Genomic DNA, 21,848 nt, shown 5'->3' on the forward strand with positions numbered 1-21,848 from the left:
TTTGCAGCATCTGTCTCAGCTTGGGCTGCGGCTGTCGGACATCCAGTACTATTGGCAGACAACCTCATGCTAGGAATTAAAGTATGTCCTCTTTTTTCATCTGAATTGAAATGATGATAGGGAGCAGAATGCTTGCAGGATTTACAAATTAATTTTCCAGCAATGGCTGATATTGGCTTCCCTCTGTTCATAAATAATTGGTTTTGCCTTGTGCTGATTAGCAGAGCTCGGCTAGAAGAGGAGCTTTTAAACTTTTCGCTTTTGTTCTTTTTAAGTGTGGGAAATGGGCAAAGCTAAATGTAGAGTTCACAATAGTGGAAGTGTTTCGATTTGTTGTGGTGTGTTATTAAAGAACAGTCAGAGTTCAAAAATACACTTTCTAGTAATTTTTGTAAGACTTTTTTCTTTTTTCCGAAGTCACTTTTGCATGGATTATAAACCACTCTTGGGCCCAGGTCCGGTGACACTGACTCTGACATCAGAATCCCAGTATGTTCGGGGTTGGCAGGGACCTCTGTGGGTCACCCAGCCCAACCCCCTGCCCAAGCAGGCTCACCCAGAGCAGGCTGCACAGCACCGCGTCCAGACGGGGCTGGAATATCTCCAGAGAAGGAGACTCCACAGCCTCCCTGGGCAGCCTGGGCCAGGGCTCCATCACCCTCAGAGGGAAGAAGTTTGTCCTCGGGTTCAGCTGGAGCTTCCTCTGCTTCAGTTTGTGCCCGTTGCCCCTTGTCCTGTCGCTGGGCACCACTGGAAAGAGTCTGGCCCCGTCCTCCTGACACCCACCCTTGAGATATTTAGAGGCATTTCTAAGGTCCCAGTTTTACGGTTTAGGTGAGGAGGTCAGCGTGGCTGACTGGGACACTCTCCGCGCATTTTGCCTTTGTGCTGCTGAGGTCTCCTGTAAGAATTCACAGAATAGAAGGGTGAAGATAGAGAGACAGATTGTGTTGAAGTGTGTTACATCCAGGAAAGCCAGACGTCCAACGTGTCAGAGGGTATTACTGACAACAGAGAGGCTGCAAGGGGTATACTCATCTTTTCCCTTAACTTCTCTCCCTGTTTTTATTCTTAAAGCCTGAGCCCTGATGCTGTGTTTATCATTGCACTGAGTGTGTGGTGACCAGAGCAGAGCTTTTCTGTTTGATAACTTTCTGCTTGCATTCGCCTGCAAATGCCCAAACCATGGATCAGCAGGCTGGGGGCTCCTCTCTGCTGGTCCCAGCCCCGGGGAAGATGCTGTTGGTGGGCTGCAGCAGGGATCAGACGCGGCACCGCTCGAGTGCGTGCTGCTGCTGGACTCGAGGGTTGCATCGTGCACTGAAAAGCTGAGCAACGGCCATTCGTTTTGGCCAGGAGAAATGAGATACATTTCCCATTCCAAATGCTTTAACAGGCAAATTTTGCACGAAAGGAGCGACTCTGTAATGAAACTTAAATGGCTAATTGGACTCTCTTAATAAAGTTAGAGGAGTCATCAGCCACTGAAATGGGACTGGTAAATCATATAAACAATAATACACAACCTAATGTTGCCTGAGTACCAAGGTGGGCGTTCAATAATTTTCATCATTAATTTTTATTGATTTGTTGATCGTTTGTTGATGACTATTCAAGTAAATCCTGGAAGTGCTCATAGCTACCTTAGTGCTGCAGGTAAGTTACGTATTCAATGGCACATCAATACCCAACTATTAGTTGGGCTTCCCAAGGAAACGAGATCTATGGGAAGAGATTTCTGTTTCTGCTGGTTTGTCGGTCAATGTACGGCCCAAGTCATGTCGAAAGGGTTGGGTCAGTTTGAAGCACACTTGGTGGAGGAGCCTCAAAGACTGCTTAGCTGCTAAGTCTTGTGGAAATAGATGGCTGAACACGAAGGAGTGTCCTAACAGTACTTCTTCCAGGAGAAAAGTTGCAATGTGAGCTTACCTCCTAGTAGACATCAACGAATCACGAAGGTGAGAGGGCAGGGATAGACTGACAGAGAGTTGTTATAAATTCTCCAGTGTCAGGAGAGATTCAGTGAGAGCTTGGCCTGTACAGAGCCTCTCCCTCAAGGATGAGGAACTGGAAACTGGGCAGATTTAGAGATCTCCTCCTTAATTCGTGGTAGCTCTTCCAAGACGGCTGGGTGGGTGGTGGGTCTGTGCCCCTGTCAGTCATTTGTGGGCAGTTGCATAGGAAATCATGAGAGAGTCCAACATCATTTGAGGACCTCTGTCCCCTCCATTTTAATTGTTCTTCTGTAGCAGCTCAGCTTGTGATGTACTAAAGGGAAGGGTAACAGACACTCTCTTGCTTCTGCTTATCTGGCCTCATGGCATGTTTTGGCCAAAATTTGGACAGGAGTTGATTTATGCTATGAGCAGGCAGGATTTTCCCTGGGTTGCCTGGAAAGGCTCCCAGGCAGTCAGAGCTCGGTGCTCCAGATTTCCTTCACAGGTGGAAAATGGTTAGGGCTGGCAGAGCCCCCGCTTCTGCTCCCCATGCCAGTGCTGGAAGGAAACTGGTGTGTTTAAGGGAAATCAGCTTGTCCATTGAGAAGTGAATGAAATCGGTGTTACTGGCTTTTTAAACCCCAGATGTGGTTGTCGTTGCATGGGTGAACTCATTGAGCATATTTGCAGCTGAAGTGGTGGGTGGAGTGTTGTGCTTTGTGGGTACTGACACTCTCTGCACTGTCCCTTGACCAAGTGGAGGCATCTGGCCAGTTGACTTGGTCTCCGCAGACTGGTGCAGGCTCTACGTAGAGCTGTTGTAGGTTAAACTCGCTTCTCCACCAGCTCCAGCCTTGTGGGATCTCTCATTCTGAGCCTGTTTTCTGAGGGAGGCCATGCTGTAGCTGACATGCAGAAGATGAAGGCCGCCTGAGCTCTTCCTGAAGAAATCGTGTGAATGGCCAGTACGAGACAGGCATGAAAAAACACAAGACAATGCGCATCTACAATTTCTTTCTCCGTTCTGTCTCCAGTTTTAGATGGTCTTTGGAGAATATTCAGCTGCCGAGGACTGCAGCACATGGCTCACCTGCTGAATTAATTCCTCATCTGCTTGTGCATGTTCTCATACTTTCTCCCACCTGCTCTCATTCTGTATCCCCCGTAAGCATTTTGTCCGGCTCCTGCTGTCAGTTTTTGTTGTTTTGCCCTGGGGTAACTCAGTCCCAGTGTTCACCCTTTCTCAGGAAAGCTGAAAGAATAGGTTGGTCAAAAACGAAATTATGCTTTAGTTCTCTCCAGGTAGAACCGGTGCTGGTGCTTATAAGTCATTTGAGGACCTCTTTGAGATCATCCTGCTCGTGGATAGACCCGGCTCCTGCGACTCTAGCTCAATGGGCGTGAGTCAGTTCACTGCAAAGAAAGCATTCAGGTGTTCCAGAAAGTGGAGTAGGTATGCAGCTCCCCAAGAAATTAAGGTGATTATAAAAATGCGTTTTTTCTTAGTGTAATCTTACACCAGCAAGAGAGAGAAAACAGGTCCACTTTGCCTGTGTTCACTTTTAAGAATGAGAATAACCTGATCGTTCTTAGGGATACCATTCTGGATATGGGGAAGAATCACGCTCATGGATGTGTTGGCTAGAATTGGCTTTGGGGATTTGAAGGGGGACTGTTGCAAACCCGAAGTCAGGCCAGGCATGGTGTTGTCTACCAAGGCTTCAACTGCCAAGGGTGGCATTTCTACACCTGGTCTGGATCCTCTTCCCAGGGGATACGCTACTTCTGTATGAGTGAAAAGAGTTTGTTCAGAATAATAGAATCATAGGATGGTTTGGGTTGGAAGAAACCTCAAAGATCATCTCGTTCCAACCCCCCTGCCATGGAGCAAGTGTTCCACCAGCGCAGGGTGCTCCAAGCCCCGTACAACCTGGCCTTGAACACTGCCAGGGAGGGGGCAGCCACAGCTTCTCTGGGCAACCTGGGCCAGTGTTTCACCACCCTCATGGGGAAGAATTTCTTCCTTACATCCAGTCTAAATCTACCTCTTTTCAGTTTAAAGCCATCCCCCCTTGTCCTATCACTCCATGCCCTTGTCATAAAGCCCCTCTCCAGCTCTCTTGTGGGCCCCTTCAGGTACTGGAAGGCTTCTTTAAGGTCTCCCCAAATCAGTCTCAGCCCCACCTCTCCCAGCCTTTCCTCCCAGCAGAGGGGTTCCAGCCCTCGCATCATTGCTGGGGCCTCCTCTGGCCCCGCTGCCACAGCTCCAGCTCTGTCCTGTGCTGAGGGCTCCAGAGCTGGACGCAGGACTCCCGGGGGGTCTCAGCAGAGCGGGGCAGAGGGGCAGAATCCCCTCCCTCGCCCTGAGCCCACGCTGCTGGGGATGCAGCCCAGGGCACGGCTGGGCTGCTGGGCTGCCAGCGCACACTGCCGGGTCGTGTCCAGCTTTTTATCCCCCAGCACCTGCAAGTCCTTCTCCTCAGGGCTGCTCTCCATCCCTTCATCCCCCAGCCTGTGTTGATACTGAGGATTGCCCCGACCCATGCGCAGCACCTTGCACTTTGCTTTGTTGAACCTCATGAGGTTCACACAGGCCCACCTCTCCAGCCCATCCAGGTCCCTCTGGATGGTATCCCTTCCCTCCAGTGTGTTGACTGCACCACACAGCTTGGTGTCATCAGCAAACCTGCTCAGGCTGCACTCGATCCCACTGTCTATGTCACCGACGTCATGACTGTCACTGTCTTTTTTGTAGTGTTAAAGAAACTTTTAAAATAAATCAGGTAGAGATGTGCACTTTGTGTAATGAGAAGTTCTCAACAAGAAACACAGTTTTGAAAGACTCTGTAATGGAAAAAGATTATTTGTGCTATTCCTTCCCGGGCAATTTTTCAGAGCTGGTGGGTTTAGTGGTGGTTGCTGATGAGCAGGTGTCACTGTGAGCCTCCTGGGCTTGCTCTGGCGATGGCCACGCTGTGCTGTGAGCTCCTGGACCCGCCGCCCTTGGGCACTAAGGAGCTCCTTCTTGGTGACCACTGATATCGGTGGAATGCGTGTGATGCTGCTGCTGTCCTTGGGCAACGCTTCTGTCCCAGAAGCCTGAGACCTCGCTCCTCATGGAGCAGCAAGACAGCTCCATTTTTCTAGGGAGCAGGAGGGCTGGGCTTAGTCACAAAAACCCGACAACCTCTTGCACAAATACACTGATGTTTTGTTATTTAACTCAGGCGTTGCAGCTCGGGGTCTGCAGGCTCCTTCCCACCCCAGCATGCCCAGGGCTGGGGGTGTGTGCTGGCTGAGCCTGGGAAACTGCTGAAGTCCTGGAGCACAGGAGCTAGGAGAAAAAAAAGTCATTTTCTTAGTGCTTCTGCCGAGTTGTTTGTTTGGTTGGTTTTTAGCTGTGTTACTCTCTTCCTGCTGAAGCTAAAAGGAACGACATGAGTTTTGATAGTGCCTGGAATATATAAAATCTGGTGTGGTAGGTTTCTAGCTTTATATAATGGGACATGTTCCAGTCATTCAGCGGTTCCTCCTACACCCCGTGTTTCAAAAGAAAGATGCGAAAACTAGGTGTGAGACGTTGAAGTACAGGAAACACAATTTTAATTCAAGAAATCATCTTCTTTTTTCTGAAAGGAGGTTTGTTTTCTTGATAGCTGCTGTTTAATGGGACAGATTTGTGCTATCTCACAGGAAATGCAAATTGCTGTTTAAAAAGCTGTTTATTCTTGCTTAACACTATAAAGCAGCATTTTTTTCATTTGCATTCATGTAAGGCTATGTATTTTAAAATTCCTCTTTAATATTAAACTGTGTTTTTTTCAGTCACCAGACTGAAACACAACCCTCTCTGAGGCCGGTACTGCGTTTAGCGAAGCTGTCACGGCAGAGCCAAAGAAGAACTGGGTCTTTTCAGAGCAACGTGATCCCTGTTGCTGGCAGTCGTGTGGGCTTCGTAGCACCTACAGTGCTTCTCCTGCTTTGGGGCACCCTCAGAAACTGTATTTTTGTTGCCTTTACGTAGGCTGATGGGAAGTTAAGCATTGCATCTGGCTTTCAGAGGAAGCAGAGGAGCTGTGTATGTTTTTGAAGGCTGATTATGGCAGTGCTCTGAGGCAAGGCTGACCTTCTTTTCAGCCTCTGCAAGCTGTGTGGGGCCAAGAGTCCTGTCCACCCCATGTGCCTGCATGAGCAAGGGAAGGAGGAGCTCTGGGAATAGTCCTCAAGCTCTTTGGGAGCAGCATTGGGCTCAGCACTAGAGCAGGCTGCCCAGGGAAGTGGTTGAGTCACCATCCCTGGCGGTATTTAAAGACTTGTAGGTGTGGCCTTTAGAGACATGGTTTAGTGGTAGATTTGGTAGTGTTAGGTTAATGGTCAGACCTGATGATCTTAATCTTTTCCAACCTCGGTGATTCTATGATTCTTTCTAGCCAAGCCTTCTGGATTGTCTTTTCTCCCTCAGCTGGTAGTGCAGACACCCAGCAGCTCCCCTACAAACGTGGTCCAGTTTCTTTGAGTTTAAGCAGTGCTCTGCACCATTTAAATATTTACATCCTTGCCCTAATGGGGTGGCCATGGCCCATCTGCAGGTGGTGGAAGGCAGATACAGTCCTCCAGATGAGGTGCCCTGGCTGGGCCTGCGTTGCTGGGCATCGCTCTTCCAGGTGTTGACACTGCCAAGCTGTGCTTCATGATGGCAAGCCGGGATGGGCTGGGCTCCAATGACTTAGGTAGCTCCAGGGAAGCTGGAGCTTGGAGTCTTTCCATGTAAGCTCAGCTGACCCCTTTGTGGATCCTGGAGGTATGTAGAGGTCTGCAGAGCAGACAGTGATTTTTGGGTCACCATGTCCTAACGTCAATATTATAAAACGGGCCTGGGGAAGGGCATTTTAATGTTCTTATTGGATGCCAGCCCCAACCTCATTTTGCTTGATTGCACTCTGTCGGTTCGTGAGCAGGTGCCCTATTATGGATGCGCCATGATGTGGACCTTGGCGTGGCTTTGAACAAGGTGTAGCGTAATACCGGTGCTATCAAATTAATTGGTCCAGACATCTCTGCGTCTCTTGGTGAATCTCAATGGATTTTGCTTCATTTATTGCTTTGTTTGGCTGCAGAGGGGATGGCAGGTGGAGGCAGGCTAATTTTCCACCAGCTTGTGCTAGCAGCAAATGAAGCTTTGGTCATTACAGTGGGACAGGGGAAGCTACATGGACCATGGGAAGAAAGCCCAGAGTTGGCCTGCTCTGAACATTCTTGGTTCTGGGCAAGGTCTGGTGCATGCCTAGATCTCCTGCCATGGATCTTGATTCCCTTCCGCCCACATCTGTGATTCATGAAAGTCTCAGCTTAATGAAACTTCAGATTTCCTAAGAGGGACATGACCTTTGTCATGTGTGGCTAATTTCTGCAGAATTTTATATATATATATCTGTGCAATTTCTTTAGGGCTGAATCCATCTCCTTGGAGCTGTTTGTCATCGACTGTGCTACCAGAGCTTTTCTTGGTTAAAAATACATTTCTGAAAGATGTTTTGTCAAAGTGTGTGAATGGGAGTAATGATTAAGAATTCAGGATTCATTCTGAAGCGGTGATTTTTAATGTGTTTGATTTTCATGTGCCTCTACCATTTTAGGTGGGGGAAAGTCAACATATTTACTCTGTGCTTAGAACAGCCAAATAAGTAAGACATGTTTACTGCTAGACTATAATAGTGTTGAAACAAGTCTGGCCACGTCATCTGTTTTGTGATGCCAGGAACAACAAAGCGTTGCTTCAGTTAAGCCCGTCGCTTCTAGATCATTTCTTTGCTTATTTTAGAAGATTCATTGAAGCCACTGCCTGCGATCTGTAGGCTGCAAGCTGCTCGAAGAGCAGTTCAGGGAGGAAGACGTGGTGTAGGAAGGTTTCTCTCTACATATCTCTTTGCAGTTCCCCCCAAATCAGTGGGAAGATGCCACATATGTTGTGGGAAAAGGATGCATCAAACTGGCATGTTGTGAACTAACCAAGAAATAACAGAATCCCAGCATGGTCTGGGTTGGCAGGGACCTCTGTGGGTCACCCTGCCCAACCCCCTGCCCAAGCAGGGTCACCCAGAGCAGGCTGCACAGCACCGCGTCCAGGCGGGGCTGGAATATCTCCAGAGAAGGAGACTCCACAGCCTCCCTGGGCAGCCTGGGCCAGGGCTCCGTCACCCTCAGAGGGAAGAAGTTCTTCCTCATCTTCAGCTGGAGCTTCCTCTGCTTCAGTTTGTGCCCGTTGCCCCTTGTCCTGTCGCTGGGCACCACTGGAAAGAGTCTGGCCCCGTCCTCCTGACCCCCACCCTGCAGATATTTATAAGCATTTCTAAGGTCCCCTCTCAGCCTTCTCTTCTCCAGGCTGAACAAGCCCAGCTCCCTCAGCCTCTCCTCATAGGAGAGATGCTCCAGTCCCCTCACCATCTTTGTAGCCCTCCGCTGGACTCTCTCCAGTAGCTCCTCATCTTTCTTGAAGTGGGGAGCCCAGCACTGGACACAGCACTGCAGATGGGGCCTCACCAAGGCAGAGTAGAGGGGGAGGAGAACCTCCCTCAACCTGCTGCCCACACTCCTCTTGATGCACCCCAGGATCCCATTGGCCTTCTTGGCAACAAGGGCACGCTGCTGGCTCAAATCACGACACTGCCATTCTCTGAGCATGCTGGAACAAGAGGCTGGGAAATTTAGAAGTACCAATTGCAGGGGATGCTATTTTAATACAGAAATTGTGGAATACGTCCTTTCCGTGGCGCAGGAAAACATGACTACAGTGCCAACTGTTTGCCAGTGTAAGGATGTCAAGCAGAAGTAAGAATTTGCAAGGCAGTGTGTCTCGGTGACCTTCTTATTACTGGTAGCGAGAACCCAGTTTAAAAACAAATCAAAGAAACTTCTCATCAGAAATCCTGCCTGGAAGTCCTGTGCCAGAGGGGTGTTTTCTCAGTGCTGATACTCCAGGCAAGTCAGTTTTTCTTTCCAAGGTCAAGAGAGAGACTGTTGCCATGAGTAGGTCCCGTGTGCAGCGCTGGGTGAAGTGGAGGTCCCCGTGTTGTCCTCTAATTTCTTTTGGGAGGGTAACTTGGCAGCCAAAATCTGTAAATCTTATGGGGGCGTGCGAGCAGCCCTCCAGCGTGGAGAAGAGCAGTCCGTCTCCGTGAACTGAATTAGCTGACCTTTTGGTGGGGGAAAGAAAAGAGCAAGAGAGAAGTCAGGAGAGAATTTTCTGTAAGAGCAGAGAGAAAATTATTCTTAATTCTTTGCCTTTGCAGGGACACATGCTCGTGACCCAGCAGTGGCAGTCGCGTTGGTAGCCCTTTGCTCCTGCAGAAATGGCAGCAGCGACGGCGTTGCAGGGAGGTCTCTGATGGTTCTGCTGAGGTGGAAAGAGGCAGAGTTAGTACAAGAGATGCGTATGCATCAGGAAAAGGGTTTTCTGTGATGCGTGATGATACCTCTTGATATTCCAGGACAATCCAAAAAAATCCCTAAAAAAAAAAAACACTGACCTGGATTAATTCCACGTATAGAAGAGGGAGCCTGTCTTTAACCCATACGTAGATACATGCATATGGTGGTTGGGATCGTAGAGAGTTCTTTCAAAGCTGGGCTCTCCCACCTGGGTGGACGTGGTGGCTGTCCTGGCAGGCTGAGCAGACGAGACTGAAAGTCACCAGGGTTGTTTTGGGTCTTCCCTGGCTCATTTCAGTGCATTTATGAAGAGAGCAGCTTTCGCACCAACTTTGCTTGGTAATGCTGAAGAAAGAAGAAGTGTTTAAGGACAAGCAAACGCTGCAAGAATAAGTAATGAGTTCTTGGATGGTTAGAGCTAACTAGAAACCAAGTTCTCGTGTTTTTAGGAACTATTTCTTTCTCTGAGCTTCACAGAAAACTTGCATTAAATGAGCTTTTCTGCAAAGGATGCTCTATATTTGTGCTCCCATAATTAACTGAAGGGTGAGATGGCACCAGTTAGACTGGAAACCATCTGCTTTGTGGCTGCTGCCAGGCACAGAGAGCCTCCGTGTTACACTTCCTCCCAAATTTGATTATCTCTGGCCACAGTTAATTGCTGGTGAGAAGTTCCACGTACACGCACAGAGATTTGATCGAGACCTTGTTGGAAAACAACTCCGAACAATATCAGAATTCAGGTTCTGTAGTTATTTCCTTTAATCTGAGCGATGATAAGATTTGTGAAACTTGCAGGATTACTTAAAATGTAATTAATAATTTTATATATACGTACGTATATGTGAAATAGGAGACCCATAATGATTCTGCTGGAAAATGTAGAATGTCTTTGTCATAAACAAAGTGCTTCTCCTCCTCCATGAAAATACTTGATTGAGATCAATCCTGGCTGCACCCGGGCATCGTTTGCTTCTCATTCCTGTGGTTTCACACTGCAGTTCTGCAGCATGAGCCTTTCCAGCTAAAACCAATTAGCAGGAGTGAAGCCCCCAGTGAATTTCGTGCAGCTCTGCGGTATGATAAGGAATCCCAGAATGTTCAGGGTTGGAAGGGCCCTCTGTGGGTCACCCAGTCCCACCCCCTGCCCAAGCAGGGTCACCCAGAGCAGGCTGCACAGCACCGCGGCCAGGCAGGGCTGGAATATCTCCAGAGAAGGAGACTCCACAGCCTCCCTGGGCAGCCTGGGCCAGGGCTCCGTCACCCTCAGAGGGAAGAAGTTCTTCCTCATCTTCAGCTGGAGCTTCCTCTGCTTCAGTTTGTGCCCGTTGCCCCTTGTCCTGTCACTGGGCACCACTGAAAAGAGTCTGTCCCCGTCCTCCTGACCCCCACCCTGCAGATATTTAGAGGCATTTCTAAGGTCCCCTCTCAGCCTTCTCTTCTCCAGGCTGAACAAGCCCAGCTCCCTCAGCCTCTCCTCATAGGAGAGATGCTCCAGTCCCCTCCTCATCCTCGTAGCCCTTCGCTGGACTCTCTCCAGAGGAGGAAAGAATCTTTTTTTTTTTTTCTTTTTTTTTGTTAGAAAGAGAAGATTTAAAGTAATTACAGTTGCGTTTGCAACTCTCAGAATTAAGTTTTCCCAGACTCATATCAGCTCTTAATTCTACTAATTGCAAGTGAAGTGACCGGGAATCTCGGTGGTATTGCCATGGTGAATGCACTGCTCTGTGGCAATAATTCTCATCAGTGCAGCGTTCAGAGGACTTTGCTGCAGGTAGCATGGGATTTGTGACGTCCTTCTCCGATGGCAGTTAGGTGATACTCAGTGCACTAATAAATTGACTTTATTAGTCAGCTTTTTTTATTTTTTTGTAAGTGCAATATTCTTTGGGGGAAATAGGGATTGGGAAATGTTATACAACTGTTTTTTATTAAATAAATATTCAGGTTGTAGATTACATTCTTCATTTCAGGGTCCCAGCTGAGATAAAAGCCAAGTACCTAAGACAGGAAGCCTTTGGCTGGAGGCTGTGCGATGCGCGAGGGGCTTGCCCTAGTAACAGCCATTCGAAAGCAGTTGTGGCATTCCTGGTTCATTCTGCATCGTGCAAAGTGCTACTGAGCAAGCACACAAATTCTGGAAATCTTTGAAATTATTACATTTGGTTAAAGCTCTTAAAAGTCTTCTCTGTAGTACGTTTTTAAAAATTATTTTTATTTTTTGAATGGCTAGATGTTACTTTCAGTAGCCTTAGTAAGTGACAGCAGGAAGATGTCTGTAGTTCAAAAGGTTCCTGTGTATCAGTACGAAATATTTCCTACCTACCTTCGCTTGATGCACGTGGTAGCACCTCTTGCGTACTCTCCTCTTCCGAGCTGGCCCTGAGCTGACCTTACCCACCAGGCCAGCAAGAGGAGGAGGTGGTCAACTTTTTCCCCTCTTTGAACTGATTTCTGCCACGTTGCTTGATGTTTGCCTGCGTCTCTGTGACTTCAGCTGCATTTCTGGAGCTCCGGAAGCCGCTTTGATGGATAGCACTAACAGGAGAAGGCACCGAGCTAATTAAATCACACTGCCGCTTCCCAACACCACTGTCACAGGCCAACCTAACTGTGACCCTACAAAGCTTATCAGCTCTTGAGTTAGGGGAGCCATAATGCTGTTTCTAGGAGCAGATAGAGATTCCCCCCCCCTGCCCCTGACAACTCATTACACTGCTGTTTATTGTTCCTCCTGCTGGGCAAGTATTAAAAACTTATGATACATGATCTCTGTCTGTCGGTATCCGTTTCTGGAACGGTAGGTGTGCTTCAGTTCGGAGGGGGATGGGGAGAAGGCCAGGATAACTCTTCAGACATGAGTGTGGGCTGAGATCACAGAATCACAGAATGGTAGGGATTGGAAGGGACCTCTGTGGGTCACCCAGTCCAACCCCCTGCCCAAGCAGGGTCACCCAGAGCAGGCTGCACAGGACCTTGTCCAGGCAGGTCTTGAATATCTCCAGAGAAGGAGACTCCACAGCCTCCCTGGGCAGCCTGTTCCAGGGCTCCGTCACCCTCAGAGGGAAGAAGTTCTTCCTCATGTTCAGACGGAAGGTCCTCTGCTTCAGTTTGTGCCCATTGCCCCTTGTCCTGTCACTGGGCACCACTGGAAAGAGCTTGGCCCCATCCTTGTCTATTTTAAGGACTTCTTTCCAGGACCCCCCTGGAAACGTTCCAGGCCAGGTTGGACGGGGCTCTGAGCAACCCGATCTAGTTGGAGATGTCCCTGCTCACTGCAGCAGGGCTGGGCTAGGTGACCTCCAAAGGTCCCTTCCAACCCAAAGCATTCTATGATTCTTATTTGAAGAGATTTGGGATAATGAAGCGGTCACGGTTGCGTCTCACGAGCAGGCATACCCTGCTCTCCTGCAAATTGCAGTGAGTGACTGGGGGCTGTCTGAAGCGGGCAGGGACCCCGTTTTGGGCTGGTGAAGCACGAGAGCAAGAGGTTGCAAAGGTTTTGTGCCATTTCTTTGTTGTTCTTGGTCTGACGTGTGCAAGTCCAAGTGTGTAGATCCAGGATGAATCAATACGTACCGAAAGACGGAGGTGGCTGTGGACATGTGGAATAGGAGGAGAGGGGGAAGGCTTCACCTTCCAGCTGTCACTTGAAGACTGAAAACCTGAGGATGCTTTTCATAGAGGTTCAACCCTCTTATAAAAAAAAGAAATCATTTAGCCTTCTGTCTGTTTTTAATTCGACAATGTGTAACTTCTGAGATTAACTTAGAAATCATGAATAAATACTTTTTAGATTTCACGTCTCTCCCGTTTTGAGTGGTCAGGAAACGGTGCGATCACAAGCACGCAGACGGAGACCTTCTTTTCGCAGGAGCTGAAATGGTCAGGTATTAATGAGACTGCAGCAGTTGAGCTTTTTTTAGAAAAATACCAGTTATTGCAGACGTTGTGATTAAGGCCAAGAGAGTTCCCAGCACATTAAACAAAGACAGACTGGAGCACTCCAGTTGTCCAAGGTCTCTTATTCTCACCACAGCTACACAAACAAACTGTCAGTCAGGAAGCATCTCCTTGCTGACTATTATACTGACTCTCACTTGTTTATTTGCTTTTCTGGGTCACCAGCCTTGGTTTGGAAAAAAACAAATCCCACCACCTCATTTCTACCTACTCCCGCACTGCTTTAGAAAATGAATGTTATTTGACGTGTTTCCCTTCAGAGGAAGCTGGTGTTCATCACAGCAGCTGCGTTGTCCTTGGTCTTTTTTTCTGAGGTGTGTCTAGATACCTGCATACATATTCAACTTGGACATTTCTAATTCTGCCTTCACAGGAATTTTTATGACATTTTTTTTCCCCCCTGGTCTATACTGTCTGGAGAACTTGTCACAAGTTGAAACCAAATCGATTGTGTAGGCGTGTGTGCTTGTACGAGGGACAGAGAAGGGGAATAAATTGAACAGCTGGAAAAGAGCAGCCAGTGAAGGGGACCTGTGCAACGTCAGCGTACGATGGGACGCGGTGACAGGTCGGGCTGGCCCCGTTTTTCATCTGAACGAAGAAAGCTCGTGGTGCCACGCAACCTCTGCGCAGCAGGAGCTAGGCAGGGTTGGTCTGGGCTTTGTTGTTGGGACCTTTCCTTCTGACCTGGGACTCAGCTTTCCATGCGCGCGCTGCTGGGAACTGCACTGTGAGGGATTCTTTTGTGCAATATTTACTGGGTATAATCACAAGAGAAATTCTTCTAAAAGGCCGCAAACAAAATAAATGCCAAGTATGTATTACTCTGATGTCTTGTCTGGTATTAAATCCTTGGAGGCGTATTTCAGAAGTAGCTGTAATGAATATTCCTGCAGTGGAGAGGGAGGTGACATTTCATAATTACGCAATGTCTTCTGAACCGTAAGACTTTAATATTTAAAGAAGTAAGAATATTTTTTATTTTGCTTTATTCGTTTGATCGCCTGTTAAAATAGTTTATTCTTTGGCCATGATAATACACAGGGGAGCGTTTTTTCTTTTCTGTATTGCCTCCCCAAACCTAATGGACATGGAACAGTGGCACAGAGACTGAAATGAAGGACACCTCAAATGTAATTCGAAGTTATATGAATATAATATGAAGGAAAATGTAATATTAATGTAATATGGATTTAAAAGGCAGAAGGATGTTGGCATAATGTTGCTGACTCTTCTAATTTTATCAGTAGTCTCACGATCTACGCTGAACCTTGTTCTACCTTTCTGTTTGGCAGCTCTGCGTTAGCATTTCGGTATTGTATGATTTGTGTTGTGGGAGATCATAAAAGCCCCAGTGGTGGCCCGGAGCCCCGTTGCACGGTGGCACAGCGAGGAGGACGCTCCATGTCTCCGGACATCGAACTCTGGGGGCGTGTGGAGGGGGAGCAGCTCTCCTTGCACAGGGAAAACCGCAGTACACCGAAAATTAGTGCTGCTGTTCTACTTAAAAGAAATAATAAAAGCTAAGAATTAACAGTATTTTTTAAGGTCAGAGTGTGACACATGGGGCAGGCTCCTGAACAAGGACATCTCTTTCTTTGCAGGAGGGATAGCATGGTCCATGGGAAGAGCAGCCTGGATCTATGGTACAGCAGGGATGGATAGGTTTGATTTGTTTCTTCTAGGCAGTAAATAGCAGCTTTACCCTTGCAAAGCACCAGCTCTGTAATCGTGAGGAGACTGCTGGGGCTGCAAAAGCTTTCTTCTGAGCAGCAGGAGAGCAAAGCGGAGGCAGCTCCTGTGTAGGGAGGCCGGTGGGATACACTTGTCTGACTAAATGTGTCCATGGGCTGAGCGTTGTGTATCTGTCCAGCCGTTGCGTTGTACTTGGAAGTAACTGATGCCAGGGAGCAATTTTTGGTGGCCTCACAAAACTGCCAAGAGCAGGGACGTGTTGGTCTTTAACCTGCGTTCAGCTTTGCTCAACAGAAGCTGCCCGCGGAAGAGTGGAGAGGGCGAACCGATGGGTCTTTGACACTCGGTGCGCGTGGCTCGAGGAGCAGAGCTTGCTGCGGGCCTTGCTGGAGCTCACTGCTGGAGCTGCTGGGCCACCCCTGCCCGATGAGCTGCTGTGAGCTCGGGGGGGACGACCTTCTGCCCGTTTGGCTCGTCTTGAGTGGCCCCACCAAGCAGGTGTCTCTGCTGATCTGCTGACCTTCGAGATCTGTATCACCTTGTACCGTTAGACTTGTGAGCGTACTGGTCTTGCTGGAAATATCCATTCCCTCCATGAGCTCCTCTGCCTGTGCCGGCGCTCTGCAGAGCGGTTCCGCCGAGGACAGAGTTCTTCAACACTTGCTGAGGAGGTTAACCTAGGCCAAGCACACTGAGAAATGGCCTAAATATAGTCGGCTGAGGTGGACGGGGGCAACGCAAGGTAGCTGGGAATATCAGGCTTAGTCATTACAGCCTGAAATAATTATTCTCTTCCTATTCATTTAGTTGACCTGACACTGTCCTGCTCAGGGTCCCTTGCTCGAGTCTCATTTTCTTCAGCCTCTGGAGAGCGAGGGTCAGAAGTATGAATTATTAGCAGGCTCGTATCAATTCCAGGTATTGTGCAGCACTTGATAACACAACGGGCTGTGTTAGCTGGGAGCTGTCAGTGAGTCGGACCAGTAACAGCACAGCGATGTGGGAGTTCTGCAGGGGTGCCAGAGCGATGCACCCCAGGAATCCCACGTGTGTTTGGCACGGGTGTTAGCTGAGCAAGTGCAAGATGGCCAAAGAACGGGTAGGTTGGTGTGAGAGGGAGGCAACGGGCAGCACAGAGCCCGGAAAATGGAGCTGTGGTCTTGGGGAGGTGGTTGCTGCCGTTCCACAGGTCGTGGGGAGAACGTGCGGGTGTTGAGATCGGATATTAGGAAAAATTTCTTTACTAAAAGAGCTGTGAAGCTTTGGACCACGCTGCCCAGGGGAGTGGTGGAGTCCCCATCCCTGGAGGGGTTCAAAAGCTGTGTAGATGTGGCACTTGGGGACATGGTTTAGCAGGCATGGTGGGGTTGGACTGACGGTTGGACTTGGTGATCTTCGAGGTCTTTTCCAACCTTAATGATTCAATGATTCTGTGTTATCCCAGCAGCATGGGGCTTTTGTCTGTGGGAAACGGGGCCGGGAGCTCGATGGCTTCGAGTCCTGTTGGGCTCAGCTCTAATTGTTCTGCTTGCTGGGTATGATTTAAGACTTGATCAGGACTTTCAGGAGTATCCTTACTGAGCAGGGGCAGCGCATGCTTGAGCAGAGAGGGTGAAATACTGGGTCTCTAAAACTCACCAGAATTGCATTTTATCTCTTCTGCTGTTTAGTTTGTGTTACTTTACTTGGCAGTAGGACTGCAACTTGACTTTCTTATCCTATCGATGCACTCTGTGTAAATTTGAATAGTTGCGAATTTTGTGGTTCAGAAATAAATTGTAGAGCCAGGAACCTGCTTTGGAGACTTGCCGAAACAGAGCTGTAATTTGTACGTGTGGTGTTAGCAACAACACGGTGGTTTGCCTACATGTACAACGTGTAAAGCAGCGTATCTTCACACAGTTCAGGTTGCACCTACAAGAAAATTAAAGCAAGGGTTCCGCTTGAACTCAACCTCTGGTGCAGATCCCGATCCCTCTGACGGCAACAGGGGTTTGGTATCGACTTTGCAAGGAAGCAGCATCAGTCCCACTGTTTCTCCTGCTTAATTTTAATGGTTTAATTAAGGCTTCTCATTTGCATAATGAGCGCGATAATACATTTAGAAAGATACATATAATCAAAAAAAGAACAATAATGCAGAGTTCATTTGGAAGCGGAAGCAAAAATAACTGGAATGCAAATGAGCCTGCAAAGGTTCCGTTCAGGGGATTGCTGGGTGTTCATAAATACCGTGGCAGTCTCCTTGGTGCCAAATACGCACGTGCCGAGCAAGCAGAGGTATCCTCTGTGGTCAAAATAGTCTGCCCAGGGCAGTGGGGGAGTCCCCGTGCCTGGAGGGGATCAAAAACTGTGTGGATGTGGCACTTGGGGACATGGTTTGGCAGGCACGGTGGGGTTGGGGTGACGATTGGACTTGATGATCTTGGAGGGCTTTTCTAACCTTAATGATTGTGTGATTCTATCATACTGAGCTCCAGCCTTAGTCATCCCAGCTAGGGGTGTGCAGGGGTCTCAGGCTGCTGCGGTGGAGAGAGGGGTCTGGGTGCAGCCTGGGGGTGCAGGCGACGACGCTCACTTGGTTTCTCTCTCTGGGTCTTGCAGCCCCCCCCACCGTGCGGATCGTGCATTCGGGCCTGGCGTGCAACATCGAGGAGGAGCGCTACTCGGAGAGGGTCTACACCATCCGTGAGGGCGAGACGCTGGAGCTGACCTGCCTGGTCACCGGCCATCCTCGGCCACAGGTGAGCCCCCGCCGTGCTCGGTGGGGTTAAAATCACAGAATCACAGAATCACAGAATAGTAGGGGTTGGAAGGGACCTCTGTGGGTCATCTAGTCCAACCCCCCTGCCGAAGCAGGGTCACCTACAGTAGGCTGCACAGGACCTTGTCCAGGCGGGTCTTGAATATCTCCAGAGAAGGAGACTCCACAACCTCCCTGGGCAGCCTGTTCCAGTGCTCCGTCACCCTCAGAGTGAAGAAGTTCTTCCTCATGTTCAGCTGGAACTTCCTGTGCCTCAGTTTGTGCCCGTTGCCCCTTGTCCTGTCACTGGGCACCACTGAAAAGAGCTTGGTCCCATCCTCCTGACACCCACCCTTCAGATATTTGTAGGCATTTATAAGGTCCCCTCGCAGCCTTCTCTTCTTCAGGCTGAACAAGCCCAAAATCAGCAAGTCTGCCACCTGGGGTCCCGATGTGAGGGTCTGAGATATCTGGAGGTTGGTAGAAGCAAAGTAAAACCAGATGTGAGGACAGGGACAACTGGAAGTAGACAGTATGCACCAGAGTGAACAGCCGGAGGTGGGGCACACGAGAGCTCGGGGGAGGCTCGCTGTGCGCGCCGGGGTCTTGGATGTCCCTGGACCCATGGCATTGCAGCCTTTCAGAAAACAGAAGTTAAACAGAAACAAGCTGCCTTTTTGCAGGACTAGCTCTGTTTTATAGCGTCACACTCAAAGCCAGAGAGCCTTGTCAGCCTGTGCTACAGCTGCTCGGGTGTGTGTGTCCCCCATCACCACCCTCCTTTGCCTAGGGTTCACAGAATCACAGAATAGTAGGGGTTGGAAGGGACCTCTGTGGGTCATCTAGTCCAACCCTCCTACAGGGTCACCTACAGCAAGCTGCACAGGACCTGGTCCAGGCGGGTCTTGAATGTCTCCAGAGAAGGAGACTCCACAAACTCCCTGGGCAGCCTGGGCCAGGGCTCCGTCACCCTCAGAGGGAAGAAGTTCTTCCTCATGTTCAGACGGAACTTCCTGTGCCTCAGTTTGTGCCCATTGCCCCTTGTCCTGGTTCCCCGTTGAGAGGTTATTTTAGATCAGGACCTTTCAAGACCTGTGCAGGTGTAACACTTTATTCCTCCCTCCCCGCTCTGCTTTTCCATTTCCAGCTTTTCCTTTGCCCTTTGAACCAAACTTGCTCTCTGTTCCCTCAAAGTGGCCGCTTTGTCTTCTGCTGCGTCCCCTCACCTTGCTCTGTTGGTGAGCACGCTGAGAGCTGAGGGTGCGTCGGCGATTAGCTGAGATGACCAGGTCTCACAGCGCAAATATTTGCATGAGAGTTTCTGAACACTAGAATTCCTCGCGAGGGTTTTCTTTGCGAGGTGGTGGGTCCAGCACCTCTCTTGTAACTGGGAGCTGTGAAGTGCAGCTGGGGCAAGGGTGTTCACTGGGACACCTCGAGTCTGCAGACCGGCGATGTTCCTCCAGGAAGGAGGGATGTGCTGGTTCTCTGCCGGTTATTCCGTAGCTGTTCCCAGTTTAATGAGGAGATTTAAAAATCAAGAAGCTGACGTTTCGCCTGTGCTGGTTCCAGGGAAGGCAGAGATCAGGTTGGGTCTCAGAAAACGCAGCTTTAATTGCCCTGCAGACGGTTGCACTCTCTCAGCTACAGACACACGTTAAAGCTGTGTTATAAAGCAAGCCATTTTTCTTTTAAATTAAGCGATCTCTGTCTAGCCTTTGCCAGGTGGAAGAGAAAAAAACAAGCCTAAAAAAGAAATTATACTGGGCCAAGCATCCCGATGTTTTGATAACACCCCAAATGAGGACAGTGCTGTTTGTAATCAGTGATGTTGGTATGAAGTTTAATATTTGGTGCCTCACAAGGTATGAAAATTGTTGATTGCCCTGCTATCGTATTGCGTTCTCTCCCATTGCCGGTTGTCCTCTTGGCCTCAACGGTGCCCACGCCGTGGGAGGTCGGTGGCTCCTGGAAAGGTGTCGGGGGGATGCGGGGAAGGTGCTGGTGGCTCCTTGTTGGAAGAGCCAAGTGAGAGACCCTGGGCTGATATGGACCTCGCTCTCGAAAGCTGGTAATCATGTTTTAACATAGCAGGGACTGCCGCAGGAAGGGAGGAGCTCCTGCCTTGAGGACACGCTGCCGCTTTTTGAGGGATCTATTGAGGCATAAGGGGCTGTCCCATGTGGGTGGGATGGGATCTGCCCCGGGCTGGCTCCCTGCTCCAGCCGCCCCTCGAAACAAGGCCGTGTCTCTCCGTGACTTTTAGCGATGTTGGATTCATTCCGCCTTCCCAAACTTTTCTTTACGAGGCTGATTTGATAACTTCTGAAGATCCAAAGCAGCTGGCTCTGGATGCAGCAGTTTTTGGCACGCCGTGTGTTTGGGTGGGGGTAAAAAGCACATTTGTGTGCAGGCGGGAAAGAGCGGGATAAAGGTAGACGAAAGGTCCAGTGTGCTTCCTCGGAGGACGTTTCTTTCTCAGCCCATCTCCTCCATCTGCTCCTGAGGGGTTTGCTGCAGCCGAAATCAAAGAGCCCTCGCGGACCCACAGAATCACAGAATCACAGAATAGTAGGGGTTGGAAGGGACCTCTGTGGGTCATCTAGTCCAACCCCCCCGCCGAAGCAGGGTCACCCAGAGCAGGCTGCACAGGACCTTGTCCAGGCGGGTCTTGAATATCTCCAGAGAAGGAGACTCCACAACCTCCCTGGGCAGCCTGTTCCAGGGCTCCGTCACCCTCAGAGAGAAGAAGTTCCTCCTCATGTTCAGACGGAACTTCCTGTGCCTCAGTTTGTGCCCATTACCCCTTGTCCTGTCACTGGGCACCACTGGAAAGAGCTTGGCCCCATCCTCCTGACACCCACCCTGCAGATATTTGTAGGCATTTATAAGGTCCCCTCTCAGCCTTCTCTTCTTCAGGCTGAACAAGCCCAGTTCCCTCAACCTCTCCTCGTAGTGGAGATGCTCCAGTCCCCTCACCATCCTTGTAGCCCTCCGCTGGACTCTCTCCAGTAGCTCTTCATCCTTGACCCGCCTGGCTGGAGGCAGCCTCAGAGCGCGCGGGGCTGTTATCCGTCGGGAAGAGCCTGGGATCAGCGCTGAAAGGTGCCATCTCGGGCACTGACAGAGCTTATGATGCTGCTGAAGCAAAAAAAAAAAAAGCAGTTCAACCACAGCATCTTGTCAAGAGAGCAACCACACCGTTGCTTTTTTTCATAAAAAAAATCTGTATTTTCTCATCTGGGATTCAGGCTAGAAAATTGATTTCTCTTCGTTTTGCCTGTTTATAGTTTTTCCTTGTCAGCCAGCACCCCGGTCTGCTCTCTCGCGCTCGCTCTCACGTTACCGCTCTCTGAGACGCGCAATATTTTTTGCAGATTAATTGCCCGAGAGCAGGGGTGTAGTTTTGGTGGTCTCAGATGGGTGATTCTGCAGCGGAATACAGGAGGCTTGGCGGGGCTGCTTTTGAACATCAGCCTTTTTATCACCTTCCTATTAAATTGCCATTCAGTTTTAGTGCTCCAGAAAGTTAAAAAAAAGGAAAAAAAAAAAGAGACTAAGCCACCATAGCATTCTGCATCGCCGTATTTAAAGTTCGGAGCCGCAAACCCTCAGGCTGGTGTCCCGTGATTTTTTTTCTTTCTTTATTTCTATTTATTTCTTGTTGGATACGTTCCCTCCTTCTTCCTCCTTCTTCCTCCTTCTTCCTCCTTCTTCCTCCTTCTTCCTCCTTCTTCCTCCTTCTTCCTCCTTCTTCCTCCTTCTTCCTCCTTCTTCCTCCTTCTTCCTCCTTCTTCCTCCTTCTTCCTCCTTCTTCCTCCTTCTTCCTCCTTCTTCCTCCTTCCTCCTCTTGTTGGATACGTTCTTTATTTTTCTTTCTTTATTTCTTTATGTATTTCTCTTTATTTTGCTTGTGGGATAAGTTCTTTATTTTTCTTTATTTATTTCTCTTTATTTCACTTGTTGGATATGTTCTTTATTTTTCTTTATTTCTTTATGTATTTCTCTTTATTTTGCTTGTGGGATAAGTTCTTTATTTTTCTTTCTTTATTTTATTTATTTATTTCTCTTTATTTCGCCTG

General features: G+C 49.0%; 1 protein-coding gene across 1 annotated transcript in view; it reads left to right on the top strand.

Annotated features, from left to right (window-relative positions):
• The window catches only part of MDGA2 (MAM domain containing glycosylphosphatidylinositol anchor 2), a 436,731-nt gene that overhangs the window by 138,442 nt on the left and 276,441 nt on the right, over positions 1 to 21,848 (top strand). Inside the window, exon 2 of the mRNA XM_075427304.1 lies at positions 17,628 to 17,767. Coding sequence (XP_075283419.1) covers positions 17,628 to 17,767 — 140 coding nt within the window. The remainder of the gene's footprint in view (positions 1 to 17,627; positions 17,768 to 21,848) is intronic.

This window comes from Opisthocomus hoazin, chromosome 7 (assembly GCF_030867145.1).
Source record: "Opisthocomus hoazin isolate bOpiHoa1 chromosome 7, bOpiHoa1.hap1, whole genome shotgun sequence".
In the NCBI taxonomy this organism is placed as follows: Eukaryota; Metazoa; Chordata; class Aves; order Opisthocomiformes; family Opisthocomidae; genus Opisthocomus; species Opisthocomus hoazin.